General features: G+C 44.1%; 1 protein-coding gene across 1 annotated transcript in view; it reads left to right on the forward strand.

Moving 5' to 3' along the window:
- The first annotated feature begins 9,830 nt into the window (after positions 1-9,830).
- The window catches only part of Vat1l (vesicle amine transport 1 like), a 166,379-nt gene continuing 148,623 nt past the window's right edge, over positions 9,831-27,586 (forward strand). Inside the window, exon 1 of the mRNA XM_055621507.1 lies at positions 9,831-10,177. Within this exon, the coding sequence (XP_055477482.1) occupies positions 9,951-10,177 (227 nt within the window). The 5' untranslated portion in view covers positions 9,831-9,950. The remainder of the gene's footprint in view (positions 10,178-27,586) is intronic.

The following is a 27,586-nucleotide window of genomic DNA, read 5'->3' on the forward strand; positions in this document are numbered from 1 at the left end:
ATAAACAAACAAACAAAAACCTTTGGTCATGAAGGCCAAGGAGATACACAGGCTCACACAATGCCGAGACTCACAGTTCATATCTGAAAAGCTGTCTCTATTCAGAAGGGCAGTGGCATATTAAATTAGAGCATATCCTTTGATTTTTTTTCCCCTTTGAAAATATGAACAGTCTCTAAAAACAAAATTGTACAGGATGATTTAGGAGCCTTCCAATATTAGCTTCAAATTTTTCAAGTGCCTTGAGTGAGATATGAGTGAATGAAGCTTCGGAACACATCCAAAGGACAAACAGTATTCCAGGTTGGGAACACTCCTAGCCTGTGTTCTCTCATCCATAGCTATCATTTCCCATCAATAGCATTTCTGCAGAAAGCCTTTGTGCTAGGTCACTGCCAATTTGAGGACTGATATGACCTCAGGCCCTGAGCTTGAAAGTCCCTGAAGCATCAATTAGTCCAACTACCTTCTTTTACCAACCAGAACAAGGACATTTCCAAAGTCACACAGGCAGAAACACAGAGAGTCCCACGTTCCCAGCATCTGAGGACCTGTGGCTTAGAATGAGCACTTTTCCTTTGGGCACTTTTAACATCGTAGACGTATGAATTACTTTCTATTGACAAGAGTATTTAGTAGAGACCCCTTAGTTGCCTGTAATGCCAGCTGTGACAAAAAAGGGCCCAAGCATTGGCAAATGTCTGGAGGAACAAATTTATCCCACCTGAGAATGATTGGCAAAGACCGAAGCTTGTAAAGTGAAGTCATGAGGGCTAAATTTGGTTCATAGATATACTGTGTTCATCTTATGTTAAATTCATAAGGATTTTATAAATGTGGTATGTTTTGCATAAAATAAATCTAGTCTACTCAATTCTTGTGAATGTTTAAAAGCTCTGGCAATCCTAAACTCACATTCTTACCTGGCAATGATGGCTGTTACAGTTTCAATACAAAATGTCCCACGGGCTCATAGGTTGAAGGCTTTGGCCCTATGTGGTAGTGGAAAGTAAAGGAGGCAGGGCTTCACGGGAGTAAGTGCAATGTGTGTCCCTGAAGCATAACATATCCTTTCCTGCCTCTGCCTTCAGGTCACCGTGATGTTGACTAGCTCTGCTCCACCCTTCTTTCCAAAAAGACATTCTGTCTGTCCTCAATCAAGACACAAAGGAGGCAGAAAACAGTAGGTTGGAAACTCTAAAACCATTACGTCATAACAAATTCCTCCTCCTTTAAAATATTTCCCCCTTGGTATTTGTCAAGCAACAGAAAAATAAACCAGCACAATGAGTCAAGGTTGGGTTGACAGTTCCCTCTTAGAATGCCTTCCACTCTCCCGTTTATCTCAGTCCCCTCCACTCCCTACCCCACACAAGTGCCATTTCATTTGATACACAAGCATTCTGGTTCCAAATTTAGAATGAAGTGCTCTTGAAACTGTTTAGTTCTGTTTTCTTCTAACAAGCCTCTTAGAAGTTTGAAGGTAGAATCATGACATTTTCTTCTGTTGCCCTTCCACAGCGTCTAATGCTGAGCAAATACTCAGAAGTAATTATGGATTGATTTACCTGTGACAGCCTTCCCTACAAGACACTCTGAGATCCCCATCCCTGTGAATTTCAATGGAGAAGGCCTGGAAGTGAAATACGCTTGGAAGGAGTTGTATTCCATAGCCCCATTGGAGGTTTAAGACTCATGCTGCACTTGGCTCTAAACCTGCATTAAAGAAAGGTACCTAATTGCCCTTGTTCTTTCCCAGTGTCCCCAGTTAATTTGGTTATAAAATCCCCTTTAATCCTGCATCCATCAGCATCCTAAGAGAACCAATGTACCACCTAAAGGACTCCAGGAAAGGCTAATGTGGAACCAGTTAAGCAGTGGTTGAAATACTAAGTGCTATAGTAAAAGGGAGTCTCAAGTAAGGCATATTTTTTCCCAAGCACAGACATCGATTTGGATTGCCTCTTTTAAATTTCCCTACAAATCTGGGAAGACAGCATGATCAATATACACATTTTGCAAATTAAACAATAAGAAAACAGAAAGCATATGGAACTTCACCAGGAGTTTCACAGTTGGAAGAGGTCAATGAAATCGAGACTGGAATGTATAGCCTGTTCAACTCTAGGGCCTAAGCGTTATCACTTTGCTCATCTTGGCCTCACATCCTTGGGGCGTCACGGCACGTGGCTTGTATGTTTGTCCCCCACAAGCAAGGCACCAGGCCCTGTACCTGAAGGGAGTAGAGAAGTAGTTATTATGCATCAATCAACTACTGTGTGTGAGAAATGATATTCGAGGCTTGTCATGTATCCCATGCCGTTTTTACACTCCAGCGAATTAGTTATCTGAATCTCATTTCATATGCAAAACTGTCTTAGCATCTCAGAGCCTAAAACTCGCACAGTTGGAAAGTAGAAACATTGGGATGTGAAGAGTGTCTGAGATCAAACTAACTGATCAACATCCACATTTTACCAATTAGGAAATGAAGCAATACAGATTAAAAATCTTGTGTTGTAAGTTGATTCAGTTATTAAAGCTCAGGACACCAGAACTCAAATACTTGCATATGTAATTCCAGGAAGATACCCAGAGTTAACTGGCCAACCATTCTAGGCCCATGTTGGATGAGTGACACTGCCTTAAGAAAATGTGACTGAGGAAGACATCTCACATTGACCTCTGACCTCCACGTACATACACGTGCACCTGCATGCAACACGCACACATACCCCCACCCCCACAAATACATTTTTAAGAAGAAAGATCAAAGGGGCAAGAGAAACAGCTCAAAGATTAATGGCATGTGTTGCTCTTGCAGGGGACCCAGGTTTGCTTCTCAGAACTCACACTGTGGTTCCCTGATGCTCTTTTCTGACCTCTGTGGGCACAGAGCATGCACATGGTATACATACATACATAGAAGCAAAACACCATCACATAACAATAAAATGTATAACCCCACCCTCCATTTTTTCTTTAGGAAAGGTTAAAGAACTTGGCCATTAGCTATACAGCTGCTTTGCTCTGTGCATATTAAGAGTTTGTTGATGGCTGGACTGGTGGATGGGTAGATGGATAACTGAGTGGCAGATGGTTGAGTAATATTCCTTGACCACTTAACTTTGTGTAAGTTCTATGGAGAGGAGGTATTGGCTAAAAGGCAATGAATGGATGGGGTTCCTGTCCCTGAAGAACTTTTCCCGTCTCCAGAGAATTAAGCCATTTAACCTCAGAAAAGAAAAAGGCCAAGTGTGCCCTTCTCCCACTCTCAGATACATCCAGATCTTACAGCTTCACAGAGTCATGACTCTGAGAAAAAGCCAATGAACTGGATACTGGCCAATAAAATAATAACAGAAACAGCACTCTGTGAAAAACCCTGGCTCAGCTCAGACATGTCAGAGAAAATAGAGAGCCAAGGTAGCTGCAGGGCTAATTCACTCTGGTGTATAGTGAAATGATCTGGAAAGAAAGGAGGAAAGAAAAAAAGAAAGAAAGAAAGAAAGAAAGAAAGAAAGAAAGAAAGAAAGAAAGAAAGAAAGGAAGAAAGAAAAAAAAAAGAAGAAGAAGGAAGGAAGGAAGGAAGGAAGGAAGGAAGGAAGGAAGGAAGGAAGGAAGGAGGGAAGGAGGGAAGGAAGGAAAGAAAGAAAGAAAGAAAGAAAGAAAGAAAGAAAGAAAGAAAGAAAGAAAGAAAGAAAAAGAAAGAGGCTGAGGGAGGGAAAGAGAAGAGGAAGGAAGGTAGGAAGGAAAAAAGAAAGGAAAAAGGGAGGAAAGGAAGGAAGAAAGGAAGGAAGGAAGGAAGGAAGGAAGGAAGGAAGGAAGGAAGGAAGGAACCCAAGCAAACAGGCAAGCAAGCAGAGAATTCCCCCTAGGTCTAGTTTCTATTGAACCCATCTGAGGAGTCAAGGTTTTATTTGCTTCTAAACCTGGATTTTACATACCTATTCAGCTGCCATTATTCACAATGATCTATATCAAAGTGCTTTGGGGAAACACATCTCTACGCAGCATTTGGAAGAAGCAGACAGCATTATTGTGTGATAATTCATAGAAGGAATCACACACAGCCTCACACTAGGGGGAAACCCTCCATAATATGCAGAAAGGGATAAAAGAAATCACTCAGAAATCACCTTGTAGCATGAATGAGGTTTCAAAACCATAAACTGCCTCATTTAAATTTCCTCTCTTGGTCCTATGTGGTATATTCTCTTCCACACTTGGCCAACCATGTTTACCAAGCAATACAGAGCAATCGATAAAAATCATGTCTCTATAGATAATAGCTGCTTGTGAATAAAAGGGAAACAATAAGCAGGTAAGATGGTTCCAATTTTAATTGTTCATGATCTGGCAAATACAGACCTAAAATGCTCTTCTTGGGAATAGCAACCCCAAGTTATGGGAAAAGAATATTTTTTTCTTAATTATTACCTTCTATCATTAAACTGCTCAGAAGCTCCTGGAACTCCAGCTCCAGGGGATTTACACTGTCTTCTGGACTGTGTGGACAACTCCATGTATGTGGGCGTGTTACACACAAACACATAAATGAGTAATACAATAATTTTTAAAAAAGAAAACATGTTTTGGAGGAATCTTTGGGAAGATAGCATTGGATATCAGGGGCCGGGGTTATTTATGTGATATTGTGCCTCGACAGGGGAGCCTGGGAAATCTCTTTATTCTCCATACCTTCCATCCAACATTGCACAGTGTCATCTGAGGGAGGTCCTACCATCAGCCCCAATATCACCTCTTCCCTTAAAAGTAATAGCTGAACTCTGACCTTCTCCCAGGATTCTGTCACTGTACTGATGGAACACTACAGCTCCCAGCCTCCCTTTCGTATGAGGATGTGACTAAGGTTGACTAGATTCTGGCCCATACCAGGTAATTCGTATCCTTAAAAATAGAGATATATGAGGGCTAGAGGAATATCTCAGTGGGTAAGAGTGGGTACTTCTCTTGTATAGAACTGGGGTTCAATTCCCAGAACTCACATAGCAGCTCTCAAACTGCCTGTAACTCCAGTTCTATAGGATCTGATGCCCTCTGCTGACGTCCAGGTAATGCTAAATGCATGTGATACACTAACACTCAGGCATACCCACATGTGTATGTAAAACAAATGAATGAATCTTCAAAATTTAGAGAGATGGAACAACATAAAAAACTGTAGACACCATTATATAATGGTTAATAATTTATGTTTCAAAGTGACATGGCTCCCATTTCAAGCCCAACTCTGCCACACCAAATAGGTGAACTTGGAAAAGCTCTTCAGCTTATATTCAAATCTCTCCCCTGTAAAATAGGGATGCTAGTTCCTAAGGCACAAGATTATCCCAAAGAGCTACTATGATGATTTATGCATAACAAATTGTCCTAACTGGATTGAATGTAATGCAGTGGAATAAACATATTTAAAGAGCATATCTGAAATCATTAATTATCACACCAGTGGTATATTTCTCTAGAAACTTGCTGAGCCATTTCAAATTACTTAGCTGATCATTTATAAACCAATATTAATAGTTTTAAATACTATTTTCTATATCTTTTTACTCTCTGAATTTAAAAAAAAAGATTGCTTCTGAACATCCCAACCTAAATTAATATACATCAATTGGACTAGCTTGTTAGACTTTACCTGACGCAGTTCCTCCTGAATTAACTTAAATTCTCTCCCCCTTCCTAACTCCCCCATTCCCTTCCTCCTTTCCCTACTTCTTCCCTTCTCCCTCCCCCATTTCCTCCCTTTCCCCTTCCCCTCCTCCTTCCCTACCCTCTTCTCTCTCTCTCTCTTTCTTTCTTTCTCTCTGTTCCTACACCACACACACACAGGCAACACTAAATGCATGCACGAGAGCATGCACTCACACATGAACCCATGCAGTGCTTTTTCCTGGAGCCATGTATGGTTCGGAGCTGAGCTGCAAGGCCCCATTGTATCAATAGTGGTACAATGCCAATGTTTGACATCGCCCTTTATGATGAGGTATTTTGCAAGGGCAGCACTAGGAAAATGCCCAAATAACCCATTTCTACAACAAATGAAAGCTGACTTCTCGTGTTTGGTGGAGAGACGCCAGCGCAGCTCTCGCTGCACTCTACTAGAGAGGAACAGCATTACAGATGCTTACTTACACGTTATATGGGACTCAGAGGACTGTATTCTTCTCCAAGTAGCTCCAGGTGTGGTGTGTCCCCTCTCGGCTGTTGTGACGCTCAGCTGCCTACCGGTTACATTATGTTATGGTTTAACGCACCATATAAGACAAACAGCATCTCCTAAATACACAGTGTGTGAAGATTCCATTGCATAATACCAATCAGGGGCAGAACTGATCTGGCCTACCTCGACAAACACACATGCTGAAACACTAAGAGCATGAACCTGGAGTCAGTTTTCTCTCTTATCCGAAGGAACCAAGGTGATAGATACATGAGTATCTATCACATGAGTCACATGAGACTCAATTTCCTTTCTGTGTGGTGGAAACGGTCATTCTTACCTCATGGGGCTATTCTGGTAATCAAATCTCATATCATACACAATATCTAGAACAGTAGACACAGCCAACACAATGCTATATATTGCTATGTCATCAACACTGAGGCCACCTCTACTCAGGGCTCACTACTCAATGGGCAAAATGACAGCTAGCCATGGAGAACAGCAGAAGTTCTCAGCCTGGGGATTCTCTGTTAGAGACCTAGAGCAGGATAGAGCAAACACTTTCAGGAACAGCTCTTGGCCAATCATTCACAGAGATTAGTGAATAAATAACAATTTCCCCCCTTCTTAAATGAGACAACTCTGGGATTTATTTCATCTACAGTGTATCCCAAAGGTCTCCTATAGTTTTAACTCCATTCATTCATTGTGGTAATCAATCTGCTCTTAAACACACCCTGTATTGACATCTATCATTTTCCTGTCTCGCTTTCCTAACTCATAACCAAAGCTTGCTGGGATTACCTCCAAAACAAACCATGGGCACTCCAATTCTTGTTGCAGGACTGAATCCAGCCTAAATACTCCATCTCACAGGGTGAACAGACTTCTTAAGTGGATTTACGGTGGAGTTTAGTTCACTAAAGGGGACCTTCTCTTCTGCCGCCTTCTGCTTTGTTCCCCTCGTGCATAGCTATTGACTCAGGAACTACTCTGTCCTTTGCATCGCTTTCCTTTGCCTGTGCTTTCATCTCTAACTGGTCACCATGAGTCCAGAGACTCATCTCACCCACTGCCCACTTATTGTCGACAATCTTACCCCCCAAAATGCAGTTCTTGCAATCATGGTCCCTCGGTTTTTGCATTTGAAGCTTTTAGTGGTTCCCATTACCTACATGGATGTAATAATAATAATAATAATAACATATTTCAGAGACTGGCCTCAAATGTTGCTTTCCTCAGCTTCCTCCGCAAGGGACTGCAGCTCGTGGAACAGATAAGTGTTCTCTGAGGATCACCTCTACCTATCATCATTGTATGTGCCTCAGTGGGCCTGGAATCATCTTGGACCACAGAACTGGCTCACATAGCCCCTCCTCCCTGAGTGTTCCCCCAGCTTCATAAGATGCATTAATAGGCCCATCCTCCAGGACTCCTCAGAAGCATCTGTTTTCATTGCCTCAATTGTGCATCCACAAACCATGTTTGACGAGGGACCAGTCACAAGCGATGCCCAGGAAAACAAGGCTGTATAAAAGCAGCTCCTCTACCTGAAGTTTAAGTTGGTCAAAAGAACCAGACATTGCCAAATAAGTTATAGTATAGCTACAAACAGACACACGCTTAAACAGCGAGGAACCCAGCATGGGAATGGGTGAATTTTGCATAAGAAATTGATGCTCTGGATGATAGTGGATTAGAAATGAACCCTGATAAAGGCGGTGGGCTGAACATCCAAGGACAGGGGCACAGCAGGTGCACAGTCCTGGGTTAAGATTGGGGGACATAATGGATTTTTCTAGGCAAAGGCCAACGTTTTAAGACAGGGGCACAGGAAGAATGGAAGGAGGGGACAGTGTTACAGGGTTATTTTGCCATGCTCCTGAGACCCTTGTGCCCCAGCAGTCTCATTCATTGAGACCCCGAGATCTTTATACTGTCTGAGATAAGCCACCATAGCACTTTACACAATGCAGAACACATGTGACGTGTGCCCATTTTGTAGATGTGTTGGGAATTTTATGTCAACGTGATACAAGCTACAGCTATCTGAAAGTAGAGAATCTCAGTTGAGAAAATGCCTCCATTAAGATCTGGCTGTCAGGAATTTTCTAAATGAATGATCGACGGGGTAAGTCCCAGCCCATTGTGGGTGGTGCCATCCCTGGGCTGGTCATCCTGCATCCTTTATAAGAAAGCAGGCTGAGCAAACCATATGAAGCAAGCCAGTAAGCAGCACCCCTCCATGGCCTCTGCATCAGCTCCTGCCTCCAGGTTCCTTCTTGGTGTGAGTTTCAGCCTGGATTTTCCTCAGATGTTGACTGTCACCTGGAAGTGTGAGGGGGAAATAAATCCCTTTTCCCCCAAGTTGCTTTGCTCATGGTGTTTCATCACAGCAACAGTAACACTAAGGACAGTGGACATGGGTATCAGGGGCTCAGGAAGAGTAAATGTCATCTGAGCTCTCAAGAATAGGAGTTGCTTGAATTGACGCATGCACCTGCTGAGAAATTGCATTTTGTTCCTTAAACTGCACATGGCAACTCTTATCTCATCTTTTAAGACAGCACAAATGACCTTTTCTAAGAGTTAGAATTGATTGTGTGATGGACTTAATTAGATTGAATCTGCATTTTGTTTTGTTTTTAGAGACAGGGTCTCACCATGGAGCCCTAAGCAGCCTGGAACTCACTATGTAGACAGGGCTATCCTCGGATTCACGGAGATTCATCTGCCTCTGCTTCCCGAGTGCTGGAATTAAAAGTATTGCACCTCTGTGCTCTAGCTTAAGCACTTTGAGACAGGATTTCTCTCCTACCCCAGCTTTCTGACTGCACAGATGTGCTGCCACATGCTGCTGGAGAAAGTACACTTTTGTTTCCCCTGTAATCTTACAGAACAAAAGGCAGGTGCGTGCTTGTGTGCATGCCTCTGTGTGTGTGTGTGTGTGTGCTGGCCAGGAGGTACTTGCTTTCTGAAGGTCCCAGCAGGAATCAGACCTGTTCTGGGGCCGAATTCTTCTGTAGCCTCTTTGCTAGAAAAAGCATGGGTCTTGAGAACTAGCTGTCAGGAAGCCACAGAAGCCCAGAAGTCCAGGAAGAGCATCCCGGGTGACGGGGTGGGAGGGTGGAGGGGTTGGGGGACGATGATGCAGAGGGCAAAGACTGGACCTGGCTCTTCAAGCCCTGAATGGGATGGATCTTTAACTTCCTGCACCTTCCTGACGCTCCACTCAGAACCAGCAGATGGGAAACAGCCCAATTTCCCAGCTATCCCTCCCACCCCTGCCTACCCAAGGGAGAGGAGGCAACCTTGTCTCGCGGCAGCATCCTCCAGGCCCAGACATTCATCTCTGTCCATTTCAAGGCGCCAGAGCCTGTGCCGTATATACCCAAGTATTGAGTCCAAGTGAGGTGTTGGGGTGTCCAGGCGGCTGTTCCTGCTGTGTTTTATTCAAGAGTCTTGGAGAAACCTGTTTTTAAGGTTGCCAACAAGAGCCTCATTTGGGACCCGCACAAAAGGTGGACTTGAGCTTTTGAGCAGAAGGAAATGTGAGGGCGGGGGAGGAGGGAGAGAGGAAGGGGGACGATAGGGCGCGACTCCTCTGAGGATTACGGCGGAGGCGGTGGACCGAGGCTCCGCTCACAGAGGTTGCAGCCATTGCACTGAGGAGCATCCCGCATTCAACAGGAGGAACCCGCGGCAGAGCAGCCCCGACCCCTTCGCAGCCGCAGCGTGTGCGCCCCGCGGCCGCTCGCACGCCATGGCCAAGGAAGGCGTAGAGAAGGCGGAGGAGACCGAGCAGATGATCGAGAAGGAGACCAGCAAGGAGCCTGCTGAGGGCGGCGACAGCTCCCACCGCCTCGGGGATGCCCAGGAGATGCGCGCCGTGGTGCTGGCCGGCTTCGGCGGGCTCAACAAGCTGAGGCTCTCCAGAAAGGCCATGCCGGAGCCACAGGACGGCGAGCTCAAGATCCGCGTCAAAGCCTGGTCCAGTATCCACTACTTTTTGGGTTCTCTCTCTCTTTTGCGCGCTGGGCGCCCCGGGAGTGGGTGGGAGAGCCTAGATTGGGGATGCAGCACAGGTACCCAGCACCCACAGTCAGCGGGCACCCTCTCTGCGATCTACGCTTGCCTCTCCGAGCTTCCCAGGCAGCCCAAGCCAAGGCAGCCTGGGGAGGATGCTCAGAGGTGGTTCTCCTCTTCCCCACACCAGATGTAGGGTGACAGGAAGGATAGTAGCGCCTAGGACTTGAGGTCTGGAAGACTGCGCTGTGTCCCTGTTGTAGGACAACTCAGCTGCTAACACTGGGAGGAACATAAGGATGGGACTTGGTCTTTAACGTGGTTAAAAAAAAAAAAATAGCAATCACTGTATACGTGTTTCCCAGTGCCCTTTTTTTTATCTTCTGAGTTTTACATATGCGGTCCCATTTAATACTTCCTGAGTCCCAGCAAGCGCAGGTGCCCAGCTTTAGAGGTGAGAAAACAAAAGCTCACAGCGCATGAGGGATCTGATGGAGCTTTCTCGACTGCCAGTAAGTGGCCTGACTTGGACTTGACATTTGATCTCTTTTCACCTCTGTGCGTCCAGACGGGGCTGAGGACAGGGTCCTGCACTCCACTGCACATTTCCTTCCCCGGACTTACAGGACGGAAGGAAATGAGAATCAAGAGGGTTAAATCCTCAGCCGCTAAGCTGGGTAAAAGTGAGGCCAGGGAGGCAGCCTAGCCTCTCTCCCGCAGCGCAGCATCTTCTGCTTTCCTTGGTGGCTGAGAAAGCCCCATCATGTTCCTTAGGAACTCCTGAGCTGGCTTCAGAAGGAGCCCACACTCCAGAAAAAGGTCCCCTATTTCCATTCCTCCCGAGGAAATGTGCCTAGACCATCTGGGATTCCCCAGTACAGCATAAGTGAGAAAGCTTCCCCCCGCCTGGGGGCACTATACCTCCCCTGGTCCCTGAAGTCAAGCGGCGTGGGGACGGATGGAGTCACTCACTGGACCCAACATTCCTTGTAGCATTCCTCACAAGGGTTGTGGGCTGCATCTCCTAAGCCCCTGGTGTTCCTGCTTCTTGGAAACAGCAGCTGACTCACGGCTTCCTAGGACAGATCTGGAAAGCAGAGCCAGAATCTGCAACCTGTTCTAAAGGCAGGAAAAATGCCCCTTCGCCACCTTGATGGCAGGCGGGTTTTATTTTGCCAGATTAGGAGGCAGCTGATGGGAGCAATGAGCAATGACCCAAGGTTCCCTCTTCATATACGAAATTGGTCCTAGTTGGCTTTAAAGGGTGTTTTGAGGTTTCTCGGGTGAAGGGAAGAATCCAGGATAAGAGAAGATGCCTTTGGCCAATCTAGGGATCCTGGGCCGTTCTTTTCATTAACTCTTAGGAAGCCAGGGTGAGTGAATCCAGCAGGCAGAGGTTTTGCTTACCCTTTTCACCAATAAACCACCAGTATCCAGCACAGTTAGCACACTGCATGTTCTAAGGAATGGTAATGGATGAATGGGTTGACAGGGCTGCTTGGAGGGGGGTTGTGGAGTCGTCATTTTTCTTTACTTGTTGATAGAAGACCATTTACCTGGTATAACTAAAACCATGTATGAATAACTTCCCTTCCTTAACCACCTCATCAAAACTATCGTGTCCACACATTTATACACGTGTGTATATGTGTGTCTCTCTGTGTGTCTGATTTATGAAGTTTCCTTTACACTGAATATTGAGGGGTCCAGGACTCTTGAAAATATGTTCCAAGAATAAGTGTTAGGGCCACAATAAAAAAAAAAAAGCTTCATCTGCAGTACAAATAAGTCTGTGTTCTTCAGCTTCTCAATTCACTAGCCTTGTACTAACTGCCAAAAGAAAAAAAAAGAAAGAAAGAAAAGAAAAGAAAAAGAAAGAAAGAAATGCTTACAGGAGCAGAGACATTTTGAAATAATGTCATACCAAAAGCAAGGAGGTGATTTTCAGAGCCTGGTATAGAAACCTGTTCTTTAATGGAGCCATAGACATTACACACACACACACACACACACACACACACACACACACACACTTCACCACACACACACCACACTCACCACACCACACACATACCACACACACCACACTATACCACACACACTGCACCATACTAGACACACACACACACACACACACACACACACACACACACCACATCACACACACCACTACAGAAGGCCTGCTTATTCAGAAAGCTACACAGACCTGGTCTGTACCAGGAAAATAGTATGGCAAAGAGCTCCAGATTGCCTTTTCCTTTCACCAAGTGAGACACAGAATTACTCAGTTGGCAAGGCAGCGTTAGCATAGCTTGTGGAGATGGCCTGCTGGGCCTGCCATCCTCCGCTGGGCTTGGATTGGCTGACCAAAGAGTCCCATTGATTATAAGTTTCTGCCTTGAGAGGCAACGTGACTCATTCCATGTTTTTATGAATTAACTGAGGCCTTGTGGCTGAAGGTCCTCCTTTCAATTGCTTTCTGTTTTTAATGAAAACCTTTTATCATCAAACAGGCTGTTCTTGTCTCTTGGAAACAAAGCCTAGCTCATCTGAACTAGTATTCAACAGACAGTGGACAAGGGTCCATGCTGGTGACTCTGTAATTATAAAAGGGGACAGGAAGAAGCAGGGGGAAAAAAGGGACATTTTATCTCATTTACCCTCTAATATGTGGATTGATTGGGCAGGTGTTTTTCTTAGAGGTCACATTGAGTACTGGGGACATTGGTTGATTTGTAAACAATATCACACAACCAGTAATTTGGATGTGTATTTGCATGTCCTCAGGGCTTCTTTTCCTTCATTTCTATTCCTCAGAAATACCACAGATGTGATTTGTCTCTCCAGACTGTGCCATCTATGTTTGCACCTTTTGTTTCTGTAATACATATGGGCCCATTGTTTTTCTCATGGGTAGCTAAGAGGGCACTCTCTGGCTATTTCCAGAATAATATGGTTTCTCTGGAAATTACATATGTGTTCAAGTGCAGCTCACAAAGACCCACTGCTTGCTGGTACTGTAGGACCAAGAGAAGAACAAGGGGGTATGCCCTCTAAAAAAAAAATCAGCTTATGGGAAACCCATCTCATAAATTCTGCATTGAGTTGGCTAAAAGTAGGTTTAAGTGCCCAAGTAGCAAATGAGTGCGTGTATAAGTGTGTGTGTGTGCGTGTGTTTGTCCTTTGAAAAAAGGTGGACCTCGGTATATGTTTGAACCTTGACCCTTGCTTTCTGTGTGACTTTGGTGGGCTTGTCTCACTTTCTCCAAGCTTCCCCGGGTTTATCTGCAAAACATGAACAAACAGTACAATGAACCTTGTAGTGATATCAAAAGGACTAAACTTGTCCCCTTCCTCGCTAACTGGATACCCTGGGCCATACTCCTTGAACCAGAGTCTGCTACAGGGAGCCTTTCACAAGCAGTATTCTGAGGAAGACCTTTCAGGGCAAAGAGAGCAATGCAAACAGGACAGCGAGAGAGAGCTAAACAAGGGTATGGTCTCAGCTGGATCTCTCTGCAGAGCCAATTCCTCCCAAAAGCAAGAAACAAGGCAAGCCTTGTTTCTGGCTGGGCTGCTAATGGGAATATGGGCTATCTTAAATAGAGGTGCTCACAAATAGATCACAGTTCTCCAGGGACTTATGAGTAACCAACATCTCCAGGAGGGATCTGGATGCACTACAATCTCACTCTTTGCTTGGCATTGCTGATTAGCTACCCTAAACCTCAGTGGACTGGTCTGTAAAACGAGGATAATGGTGTTGTCTCCTTTATTAGTGCTGTACTGAAGTTGGATTGAGTCAAAGCACACAGGACTTTTACAAATAACTAGTGGTTAATAAATGATTTACTCTCTAAATGATTATTTTTGGTTGCCAACGCTACTTGACAGAGTCTTATTATTCAAGCACGAATGGCTTTGAGAGTTAAATGATTGATAATTATGCTGGGATAGCAGGGGCAAACTGGAAAGATCCTAGATAAACAAGGGTGTGTGGTTCCCCTACCTGATAAGTGTTTGATGGCCTATAATATTGTTGCCATCAAGTCTTTTGAACAGGAGCTGCTAAGGTTTGAGCCTGGCTGAAGGTCTCAAGGTTGGGCTGTAGGAATGTATTTAAGTGGCCGTTAACAAGCCTTGTCTAGTTTGTGGCTCAAATTGGCTTGTGGCAGAAAGTCACTAATGCATAGGGGACATTTGTTTTTCCCAGAGTGATTTACAGCAAGAGGCCATATGAAACTTCTGGAAGGAGACCAATTGGATGAAAAATGGTTCTGGCTAGTCACGGCCCCATTGGCTGATCTAAAAATGGGCTGAGGGCAGGCCACACCAGAAGCAAGCCAACAGACGGGTAGAATTCTAATATGTCAGGAGGGTATGTAGGAGACAGAGGAAGAATTACACTCACTGAAATGTTGCTATGAGGTAGAAATTGAGTACATAAATAGGTTCACAAGGTCAATGTCGCTGACTGTGTTCTAAGGGAGACTTGTCAGGACTTCAGAACCCCAAGTGGAAGAGAGATATAAAAGAAAAAATCCAAGTCCTTTTTGTTCCTGGATTGCTCACATTTGGGAGCCAGAGAATAGGAAATTATGATAAAAACAAGAAGGGGAAAGTTAGAGAAATAGAGAGGGGGGTACAGAGAGGCAGGCAGACTCAAGTGATGGGTACACAGAGAAAACACCATGGATGATTTTCATCCAGTTGAGAGATAACTGATAAAACTCAAAACTGTATAATGTCTGCCCTCAGATGAGTATTTGTATCTGTGTCACTTCCGTTTCCTCTGTGCTTCTGAGGTATAAGATACCTTGAGGATAAAGTTACTGGGACTGTTGATAAAGAACGCTCATGTTGATTAAACCTTGGATACACTCAAGGTAGTGGAGTTCTTTCCTTTGCTTCCTTTGATTAACTGGCCATGTTACAAACACTGACAGCTTGAGGACAAGATGTCCTAAATCAGGATAGCATTAAACTGTCACTAATGAGGTTGATGGTGTGAAATACGGCCACTGGCATGCTCTGGGTTTGTTCAAGAACGCAAATGGAGTCTGGGAGGCCCAACGACACAGCTGATCATAAAACTGAGAAATTATGCCCAGAAAACCCTCAGTGTCCATCTCAGAAGGTACTCCGGCATTGAAATTGGGCTGCGGTGTTCTGAATTTCTCTGCGTTGAGTGAAGGTTGCACGGTTTGGCAGGAAAAGGGTGACTCTGTGCTGAGTGTGTTGTAATTGAGTCTCTTTTGGTAGTCAGCAGACACAGACGCTAGCTATGGGGTGGCCCTTACTTCTGTCCTTGCTAACGAGGGCTGGGGACAGTGATGGCTCAGTTAGCCCAATAATAGCATGGAAATTCTTTGGTCATTTTGTTTTGTTCTATCTTGAGACAAAGGCCTCCCAGACTGGATTAGAACTTGCACTCCCCCTGCTTCAGCCTTCCAAGGTTTAAATATGTGGCATCATACCCAGTTTAGCCATTCCAACAACTTGAATAGGAAGGAACACAAAATCAGCATGTATCTTTCCTCATTATCTTGACCAAATGCCTGACAAAAGCAACTTAAAGGAAGAGAAGTTTACTTTGCCTCACAGTTTGGAAAAACAAAAAACAAAACATTCCATGCCAGGAAGGGTATGGTGGCTGGAGAGGCTCACTCAATCCATGGCGGTAGGAGCTTGCAGATGCTGCCGGCTCCATAGCAGTGGTTCAAGAAGCAGAGAGCTTACAAATGAGGTCAGGATATAATCCTGAGAACCCTCTGCGGCCCACGTCCACCAGCCATGCACAGGACCCAATTGTTCCACAAATCCCCAACATATCCCTACCAGCTGGAGATCACATAGGTTTGAACACGTGAACCTCTGGGAGACAATTAATCATTAACCTATAGCAAAGTGGCTCTTCTATCACATGTTTAACTCCATTTTTAAACTGTAGGGAGCCATCTTGTACCTTTGCAACTATTTTAATCTTGATTCAATAGGAACAGCTAAGCTGCTCCTTCCTTTTTCCTTCCCTCCTTTCCCAAATATATCACATATATTCTTTTCTTCCTCTGAAATTTTTGCATTATAATAAAAACAGCAATGACCATCAAAGCATAGCCCCAATAATGAAAAAAAATTACAGTGGAGGGCAAACAAGACTGAGAAATTAAAATTTATAGTAGTATTTTATGTGGAGTAGGATTCATCCAAGTGGAAATAGTTTTACTAAAATAAATATGAAGTAGATTTCAATTAGCATAAACAATGCCATTTAGAAAGTTTTAATTTGCTAAATGTCGCTAGCATCATAATTGTGATTACTTTCTGGAAGCAAGTATATCCTTAAACTTTCTTGGAGTCAAGTTAAGGAATTAAAAGTAGTATGGGATCAAGAGGAAGTATCTGAAGAAAAAACTGGAAGAGAACCAATGTGTCCACTCAGAGAGAGTTGTTCTGAACTAGGAATTTATTCCAGTGGTAGAGCACTTGCATAGCACCCACGGGTTTTAAGGGGAAATCTATCAGTTCACTCATTCGCCCTTTAGAAGTTATAGCTGGCGATGACTGGCCAACCCTCTTTGGTAGGAAAACAAATTGGGCAAGAATCAGTTTTGCCCATACGAAATGCCTGGGTTTTGGTTACGGGCAGCCATGATTTAGTATTTTGCTTTGCTTATTTGCTAGCCATGTGTGTTTGAGCATGAGCTTAGCTTACAAAATGAAAATGAAAGTTGCAACATCTGAGGTGAAATAGGTTCCCATAGCAGCTGGAGCTCAATTAGAGAGGCCAGAAACCAACAGGACCTCATACAGGCATGGGATTGGCGACTGACAATCATGGCCACCATGTCCTCCGCTTGCAGCATCCTTGTGGGATCAAAGCTCATTAGGCTCCTCATCTTTGAATCCCATCCTCCCCATTCTTGAAGGATGGTAGCACAGGAATTAAAAATCACGTTTTCCAGAACAGGAAACTGGGACTCAGAAGCTAGGTACAAACATTGAACAGCTCTTGTGGACCTGAGTTCCAATCCTAATGCTGCACCACTGTAGCTGTTTGAGCCTAAGGTATCAGCACTTTCAACTCATCCTAATAACAATGCCTGGTCTTATTGTGAAGACTGGAAGAGTCTGTGAAAGCCCTTGTTTTAAGTTAATTTTCTCATTGCTATAATAAAATACCCAACAACATAAAAAAAATAAGGGGGAGATGTTTTTCTGGTTTACAGTTTGAGGGGATACCTTCCATCATGGTGGGGAATGCATGGAGACCAAGCTTGTCATGAGCAAAGAGAGAATGATCAGGAAGCAAGGTTGTGATATAAAACCTCAAGGCCCAGCCCCAGCCCCCATCCATTATTTTTTTTCCTTTCAAGGCTCTACCTCCTGATGGTTCTCCAACCTTCCCTCATCACAGCCCTACCAGCTTGAACCAAGTGCTCAGACACATGAGCACTTGTGTCTGACATTCCATATTTAAACTACAGCAGCTCTCAAAATACCTTGCTCATAATAGGTGTTCAGTAAAGGTAATTTTCCTTCCTGAGTTTCTCAGGTTTAAATTGATGTCTCTTGGTTCTGAACTACACTGGCAGCAAGAAGCTGGCTTTTGATTCTTATTTCTAGGGCTGGGAAGAGACCATTCTATTCTCTATAGCATTGCTCTATGACTTCCATTCCCCAGCTCTTGCATAGCATTCATGGGTAGTGGCAGGGAGTCTCTGACAGTTGAGTATGCGTGCATCCTTGGGAATTTGGTTCACTGTAATTCAAAGGATTCCACGTCCCATGATCTTTGGGTCAATCGATGACATCCAGTGATAACAACAGAGCTCACCCAGGTACAGAGAAATTGTACCCCCAAGTTCCCAGCACTTCTCTTTCCTAAGATGAATCCTTTTGACATCTTGGCATTTGTCGGAGAAGAAAAAGTTTAATTAGAAGCCAGAAGAGACTCTTCATAGGAAAGGGCAGCAGGCATGTAATCTCAAATTAGTTCCTCTATGTGTGATCTCATACAGGAAATTGGCTGAAGTCATGGCACTGAAATGAGTGAGTTTTATGTTTAAAGGCTCAGGAGACAGCATCGACGCTCCCAAGGAAGGCACAGCTCCATCTTTGAATGTGATATTTTCTTCATAAGAGCATACAGTCAGCTTCTGCCTTTAATCTTCTTTTCCAGTGACCCCTGACTCTTCTTTCATCTAGTCTCGTCCTCAGCACTGGCTGAGAGCAGGGTGTGCCAAATAGCACTTTCCCGGACAAAACCCTGTTAGCAAGCTAAAGCATAGGGTCTTCTTACTCTCAACATCTCTAAATAATTGTGTTCCCCAGAGCTCAATGCATGATAACTATCCCCTATGCAGAGAAGCATAATGATTCATATCTTGGAATGGCACCATGTGTAAGCTTTACGTTGTAAAATACTCTATATTTGGATTGAATTGGGCCTGAATATAAGTCCTGCTTCTCATCTCCCAAACTTGTATAACTATGGGATAACGATGGGCTCATTTGAAGCCTCAGTTTGCTCATATGAAATATAGGTATAAAAGTACCTACCAATGAAATAACATTTTTGTATAAGGATTAAAATAGAAAATGGAACTTCGGGAATGGTTCAGTTGGTAAAGTGCTTGCAAGCCCAAGGGTGAGTACCTGAATTCAGCTCCCAGCTCCCACATAAATACTGGGTGTGGCGGTGTATGCTCACCATCTCAGCATTGATGAGGTAGAGGCAGTAGACTCTCAAGGCTCAATGGCCAACCACTGTAGCCTACTTGATGAGGCCAAGGTCCTAGAGAGAGACTCTGTCTCAAACAACAAGACAACAAAATAACACAAAACATGAAACAAAGAAGACAACTTTTGCGGACTGGTACCCAAGGTTGATTTCCAGTTTCCTCACACAGAAACCCAGGTGTGGATATCCACACCTGCACTTACACATGCTCTCACACCCACCTCCCTAATATCTCCACACATACACACTCACACAGATAGATAGTGCACCTAAAGTATCTAGCAGTGATGTCGGTGTGTTGAATATTTGTTGAATTAATGATTTTTTTTTTGCAGCACATATTATGTGTTCAAAAGATATTACTGGTGTAGAAGAGATGCAAAGAAATGCATTGAAAATCCCCCAGTACTCTATAAAATGTCCTGTGTGTCATGCAAGGGATAGAACCTGGGTCCTTGTGGATGTCTACAAGGGCCTTATCATTGAGCTGCTTCCCTAGCTCCCCCCTCATAAGGTTTTCTGGAGAGAGCCCACCATTCAGACCCTACACGTCTCCCCAAAAGTTTGCAATACCCTAACATCAAGAGTAGCCGAGGCAGGATGCACCAAGATACCTGAAGAAAGAGCAGAGGACGTGGAACACAGTATGCCAGGCTTAGGAAACTTCAGAGGGAAGAGCAGCCTGTTCCTTCTTAACCTCTGTCTTTGTCTATGTTGACCATTGTGACTGGGGCCATTAATCTCAGCTCTGCTCACTTCCCTCTTATCTTTCATATTCTCCTTTTTCCTGAGCGAGACCCTACAGTGGGTTTTCATCTTGAGACTGACAGTGGTGTCCAACTCTAGCTTTGGCTGCCTTGTACAAGCTTTAGTAAGCCTCAGTATAACAAAAATGTTTTTTTTTCCTTCTGATTTCATGTAGCAAGGAAAGAGTTTGATTGATGATTGCTTAGAAGTCTCTCTCTGTGTCTGTCTCTCTCTCTCTCCCTCTCTCTCTTTCTCACCCCCCTTCTCTCTCTCCCCAAAGGAATAAAGAACTTAGACTGTCTGTGTTTGTCTTGTTCTCTCCTACACTGGCCTAAAAATAATACAGCAGTGTGATTAACAGCCCGGTTAGAATGTTTGTGTGTGTGTGTGCACAGGAGTGTGTGTGTGTGTGTGTGTGTGTGTGTGTGTGTGTGTGTGTGTGTCAGGGGAGCTGGAATGCAGACATGCTTGTAGGAATATATATGTGTGTGTATCCTGTATGTGAGCATACTGTAGAGAGGGGAATAAATGCTCCCAAATCAGTACAGAACAGTGATCAAAATATACAGATAAGACCCACAAAAGAAATACAAACTGAGCAGGTTATGGTTGTGTTTTAAGGGTATGTGTGTGTGCAACTAATTTTAAAAAGAGGCTATGAATTTGAAAAAGAGTGAGAAAGGGCTCATGCAAAGATTGGAGGAAATGGAAGGTCAAAATGATGTAATTATAATCTCAAAAAAATTACAAGAAATAATTTTTAAAGAGGAAGAAAAAGAACCACACCGGACTGATTAAAACAGCAGCCATCACAATGGCTAGGCAATTCCTCTCCATTTCCTCCTCCCCACCCCTCTTTCCCCTCTATGTTTTCTGAGCCAAGATCTCACTAAGCTGCACGGACTGGCCTTAGATTCTCTCTGTGGCGCAGCCTGGCTTCAGACTCACAGTCCTTAACTTCCTGAGTGTTGGGATCGCAGGTTCATGCCCATCTGGGAGAGACCCTCCATCCAGAAAAGCCTAGAGAGCAAAGAGAGGACTGGAATGGTAGCCCTGTTTATCCCTTTTAGGATTTTACATTTCTTATTTCATAGCTATTAAATAATATAGACTAAAGTCTTTCATATCTCTTTAGTAATCTTGGAAATTCTAAGATTACCAATTAATGATTATATACCAAGTATGGACTTGGTCAATGTAGACACTCAGTAAGTTTTCACAGGATAGATAAATAAATGACTGACTCCGAAGGTAACAAATAAGGTTACTGTAACATACCCAGTGGCCACTCAAGATGGAGGCCACTTAAGTCTCCCTGCCTCATCAGTAACACACCTGGGTCTCCCATTTTTCCCCAGCAGGAAGAGTCCTCTCTCCCAAGACCTGCAGCTGGTGGGTCTTTGAGTAAGGCCTGAATGAACTTCCGGTGGAAGTATGTTTTCAGGGAGTTTAATTTCTTAACACACCATGTTATCGTGGAACCTGGAGTTACTTCCCTGCTCTCTAATAACTACCTTCTCTGGGCTGAGAAATACGGGCTGACCTCTAAGGATGCTCTGTAATTTTCTCCCTACTGACCTCTGGCTCCACCAAGTGCTGCAGGCCAGGGCTGTCTGAGAAAACCCCGGGGCTGCCTCTGATAACTGTTATTCCTGAAGCACTCACTCAGACATCCCTCAAAGCCTGTGTATCGGCAACAGAATTTGGAAAGCATTTCCATGACTCTGTTCCCATCTTCCTCTGTACACATCAGCCCCCAACTCCCTTTCCTCTTCACTTACTTGGAAGTGTTTCCTATGGGATCTTGTATGGGTGCTCAGAATACAATTCTCCTGTTTTGCCCTTTTAATTATGACCCTTTCCTGTCATCCTCTTCTGCCCCCATCGCCGTTAAGCATCCAGATTATACACCTATTTTATGTCCGCTCCAGCTAGAGTCATATTCTCACCATTTGAAAATAATATAAGGATGCTATCATCGTTTCCTTTATATCACTCATATATTATCTATATTATTATATATTATTCATATCATAAATAACCCTCATTGAATCCTTCCTTTGTGTTACAGACACTATTCTAAACATTCTGTAGCTATCTCTATGACACCAGATGAAGAACTGGGATCAGAGTTTGCTCAAGATCTGAACTATGGATGTAGCTTGGGTCAGTGGTAGAATGCTTGCTCAGCATGTACAAGGCCTTGAGTTTGAAACTCAACACTACAAAATAAATAGATAATAATCACCCAGAGCTTAGATTTGAGCCAGGATACGTCTATTTCCAGGATCCGTTCTATCCCTCTTTGTGATTCATTGCCCTGTCCTAGACTTGAGCCCCTGGAGTGGGGAAACAGCTGGATTGGTAGCAAACACAACATTGATACATCATAGTTGTCTTCATCCAAGCCTAGATTCTCCGACCTATTTTTCCTTCAAGGTGTTTGGTTTTGGTTTTGTTTTCAGAAGACACAGCTGTTTGTTTGTTTGTTTGTTTGTTTGTTTGTTTGTTTGTTTTAATGGAAATTGATGCACAATGGGCTGTGCCCCACTCCATGCAGATAGTTTGTGTCCTGAAATTTTTGTGGGCTCTCGTGAGACTCTCTTACTACATTCTCCATAGCTCCCTCTTTCCTCTTTGGTGGGAGAAGAGAAGCAAGCCTTGCCTGGGATCAAAGAGAATTGCCTTTTCATTTATCTGTGCTATCTTAGTTCAGTCAGCTAATGGAGAGCTATTAAGCCCACCGTTCCTATGATTGGTCTGAGTGATTTTGTAATTGGATTCTTTTTATCCTCCTAGCAAAACTCACAAAAATTGTTCCATTTGGGGGTTTTGTCATATACTCTGACTCAACCGTGCAGTCAGAACTGGAGATGCTTCGTGCACCCCTCCCACTTCCCAAAACAGCAGCTTCAGTTCTGAGGGCCTTCTTGGTCTGACCAAAGGAACAGCCAGCACCTCAGGGAGATGTGAGGAGACAACAAAGGTCATTGTCCTTCTTCTGCCTCCTCCAGCTGAAAGGCTTGTGCCCTGAGCCAGCAGCACCTGGCTCCTTCTTTGTGGAATTTGTTCTTCCCTTCTCAGTCACAGTCTTTCTTTTCCTTTCTTCAGCATAGCTGGGCTTGCTCTCTCCCTCCCAAGAGGATATCTAGCTCCCACTATAACTGAAAAGCCGTGTCAATCCAGCATCCTCTAGAAAACAAGAAAGCTGGATTCACTGGAGCGACAGAGAAAGGTCTTGAAAATAGTGTTTTCCTGCTGACATCCCCAAATGCCTCCTGCTTTCTTCAGGTTATCTCTGCTCTCTTCACACTCCCTCTCCACCTCCTCCTCTTCTTCCTTCTTCTCTCCCACCCCTCTCTCTCTCCTGTGTGTTTCCATGAATGCTCAAGGATACCAGAAATTCCTTCAGCATCTTCCTCTTCTACTCTTCACCATATTTATGCATGAATGCATTCATTCGTTCGTTATTTACTTTGAGACACAGTCCTTATTGAGGCTAGTGCTCCCCGGTTTAGCTAGACTGCCTAGCCAGCAAGCCTCAGGACCCTGGTGTCTGCCTCCCCAGTGCTGTGTTAAGACGGGATATCTGTGTGCACAGCTCTCCACGTGGGTGCTTGGGATTAGCGCTAAGGCGCTCATGCTTGTGTGGCAAGCCTTTCACCACCTCAGCCACCTCCCTGACCCCTCTCCCAGATTTTAAACTCTGCCCTCACTCTCTGGTCCTTTCTGTTTATCCTTGCTCTCCTTCTACCTTCCATTTTCCAGGGGTAAATCCTTGCTCTTTTCAAAGCACTTCGATCCAGCAAACCTTTGATTTGCTTGGTTCTCCTCCTCCTCATTATACCCGTGTAGAGCCCAGGCTACCAGCCAAGCAGAGCTGGGGGATAAAAAGAAGGAAAGGAAAGGGGAAAGCTCGAAACTCTCAGATGTTTTCCTATTTGAGTCTCCAGTCGAAGAAGCGTTGTTTTCCAGCCTTTGATGTGGCCTGTGCTAAGCATTTTTGAAAGGCAGGAGCATCATGATCCTGCTACTGTCTCCTTTTTTAACCTAATGACACTTAAATATTAATGAAACAGCATTTGAAATTCAGTTCCTTCGTGCTTTGGTTTGAATTTGAAATACACCCCCCCGCACACATACACATGCGCACACAACACATACAGGCTCATTTGTTGAATCCTATTTTAGGAAGTTCTGGAAGTTCTAATGGGTGGGACCTAGATAGAGAAAAATAGGTATCTCGGGCATTATGTTCTTAGTCCCTACTTCTTCGCTGCCCTGCTTCCTGTATGCCAGGAGGTGAGCAGCTTTCTCTCATGCTCCCACCACCATGCTAACCTGTATCATAACGCACTCAGAAACAAGTGAGACTAGGGACTGCAGTGTCCACAAACATGAGCCAAACTGTAACATCCCTTCTTCTAGCCATGCCAGGCATTTGGTCATATCAACCATAAAAGTGTCATCCTAGGATGACATAGACGTAACTGTGCTGCTCTTTACCTCTCTCCACTTGTCCTCCTGAAACAATAGCTTTCCTGTACCTCTTATTAATCAGCAACAATGTCCTGGGAAATAACTGTCTGGTGACAGCAGCAAGAGACTGTTTCTGTTTGGAACCCCTGTGCCCTCGGTGGCTCTATGGGAGAAGTAAAGCTGGGGTCACTCTGAACCGCTGCCCTCTCCACGGAGAGGTGGTCTAGAGCTGGAGGGTTTGAGGAATGGGCATGCCCATTCCGTCCTTTCACATGAGAAGCTCCCAATCCCAGTGAGACAAGTTGATAGCTACTTCCTCCATGTTAGCGGTGACCCTTGTATAGCAGCCTCTGGTGGAATTGTCACAGTGTGCAGTCGTTTATTTGATGAGCTCTGCACTCCCGGGAAGCACAGATGTCACCGTCAGTGTTGCAACATCATTGCCTAGCCAACCCCCAAAACACAGAGGGTCTGTTGAATCTAAATTGGATGCGAATGATTGTTCTATGCAACTGACTGCTGCCAAGAACCCTTTTGGAGCTCATGCCTTGGTCAGAATACAACAGGAACGTAGAGATGTTAACCTTTTCAGCAACCATCACAGAAATGAAAACCTCCTGCCTCTCCCAGAGGCTGAGCATACATCTCCAAGCCCCCCTCCCCCCAAAAAATCAAAAAAGTGTTAGTCTTGGCTTTGAAAAGAGCTTATTTGTGTCACGCTTTTCTGTTTCTGTTGAAAACTGGCTCTGGATATTTACATTCTCAGTATGTCTCTTTGGCTATTTTATTACATGGTGAAAATACTACTGAAGTGTGTCTTGAATACTAATTTAGAGAGATGATGTGAATATATTTCCTTTCTCAGACACAGTAGCAATAAAGAACTCATGCAGCTATATCCTAGCATCCATCATCACGGTTCATGTTATAGAGAAAGTGATCTGGGTGGGACAACAATCCCATCATTTACTTAGTAAGGAAATTGTAGACCCATCAGATGGGTCAGGAAATTCCTTATTTATCATATGGATGTAAGAGCTTGTTTACTTAACAACTGTGGTTAGCGAGGGTAGGAAGAGCTTTGTGGAGCCACACCCCAAGGGGACTACGGTCAGGAAAAGCAGAAAGAAGTGGACGGGGCCACCAGCCACTGATTGAACATGGGCCTTCTCCATGCTGTGACTCACTCAAGACAGTTCTGCTTGTCCTAATGTAAGATATTCTTTGGAATTTGCATTCAAGAGGTCCTTGCTCTGCACATAATTTTATCTCCAAAAGCGATGATTTTCACAGTTTTGAGATATCAAAACGGGTGCTTAAAAAAAGCCAAGAAAAAAAAATATGAACAAGATTTTTCTGAGATCAATCAATATCTATTTTCCTGGGCATGCTCATACTACCAGCTGGGAGTAACAAACAGATACCAAAACCACCGGTTCTTAAGAAATAAAATGAATCAAACATTTGCTTCTTTGACCCTACCTGGATTGGAGTTAAGTGCTTTGATGAGCATATTATCAGTAAGACTAGACCAAAATAATGAGTGCCTCACTTTCTCTGGCTGTTTTTGCTTGGTCAGAGCCTCCTGTCAGATCTGCTTGGTCCCTCTCAGAATTGGTAGAGGCTGTCCCAGCTCCTGGGGTCCTTGGTGTCCGTTGGGTGTTAAATTTCACTTGGAATCTGAAGGTGTTTTTCTTGATGCCATGTGCTCTGCAGGATTCTGTGATCTCAGCTTCCCACAGACATAAAGAATATACTTGAATAATAATTTAATACTGACTTTTACTCCAAGAAATATGTAAATCCTGCAAGTATTTTGGTGGTACTAAAAGGCATGCCAAGCCCTTTCTGTTTTCTTTGTCCTCAGTCTCTGCCCCTTTCTTTGTTCTTTGATCTCTTTAATTCAAGATTTTCCTTTCCTCTTACTACTTCACATCCTTAATTAACGGCCTCATTCTAATTTCGGGTTTTATATAATTAGTCGTTAGAACATGTAAATCTTTCCTTCTAGGGGTCCACAAAAGAGCCCTTACATATTCACAGGTAGCAACTGCCCGAGAGCATGAGGGAATGAAATCCTTGAAGTGGGCTTTGCATCACCACTCCTGTAGTGGAAACTGCCACATCACCAGGATGTTAGTTTAGAACCCCAGCCTTTCTTAATCTGCTGCTGAGAGTAATGGCTACTGGCAGCTCATAGCCCATTCCCTTCTAAAGAATTAATCTGAGCCAAAAGGAGCCCCCTTGTCCAAGATCCCCCCCTCTCTTCCTCTCTCCCTGTCTGTCTCTGTCTCTCTGTCTCTGTATTTCTATCTGAATCTCTCAACCCATGACCACTCAGCACAAACTATAAAGCCTGTTCCCCTTGTCTTGACTAATACTTGCTAAAAGAACAGTGGTTTTTATGGTTTCAGAGACGTCTGTTGTGGTACATCGGCAATCAGCATCTCTGCCCAATCCACCTTCCTTCACAGTGATCCAACCAGTGCTCCCTAGAGCACTTTGTAGTACTCATTTTTAAACTCCACTCTATTTAGGGGTGTTTAGGCCTCGACCTCCCTTCCTACCTCCCAACGCTATGCAGGAGAAAGAAGGTTAGTGGGGAGAGAGGCCCCTTTACTCCTCCTGGCTGCTGATGGTCAGTGGGTCTTTTAGGGTTCTATATGAATCTTCGTTAGCCATACAAACATCTAGCAGTCTCCTCCATGCCACTATGCCCCGAAGCATTTCTCTCCGTCTGTCTGCTCCAAACCATGACATCACCTCTCCAAACTGCTACCTGTTACAAGCCACACACCAACACCAAACACCACCCCTTCTCATTCTGGGCTCTCATATTTATACTCTCGGAGTCCTAGACCATACACCTCTCCAGGTAACACGTGGAAGGCTGTTACCAGCTGGCAAAAGCCATTCCCCCCATGAGACAATTAGCAGGTGTGGACAAACTATAGCCCAACTAAAATCCCACACAGGATTTAAAAAAAAAAACAACAAACATATTTACATAACATAACTGAGTTTACAAAAAGACCAAAACTTCCATCACATCACCTACGATTAGAATGCATGAAAACCTCAGTCTTGGAGTCTGTTCCCCCAGGGAATTTGACCTTTGATGCCCTCTTTGTATTATGAGAATGGGGTGATAGCAGAGGCTCACACTTACGGAGCACTTGCTGTGTGGGACCAGTTCTGTAGAGCAAGCACTGTCATCGTTAGAGCCACACCAACACCATGGCCTAATCCCCAAGGAAGTCAAGCCACTGACTCATGCCAAAGGGAGAAAACTAAAGTGGAGGGGTTAAAAAGATCTTCAGTGATGCCAGAGGGTCAATGTTTTGACTTCCTAGCTACTGCTATCTCAGCACATGTTTGGTGGCCATATGAATGGTCTGCTACTA

Source organism: Psammomys obesus, unplaced genomic scaffold (assembly GCF_907164565.1).
Source record: "Psammomys obesus unplaced genomic scaffold, mPsaObe1.curated_primary_1811, whole genome shotgun sequence".
NCBI lineage: Eukaryota > Metazoa > Chordata > Mammalia > Rodentia > Muridae > Psammomys > Psammomys obesus.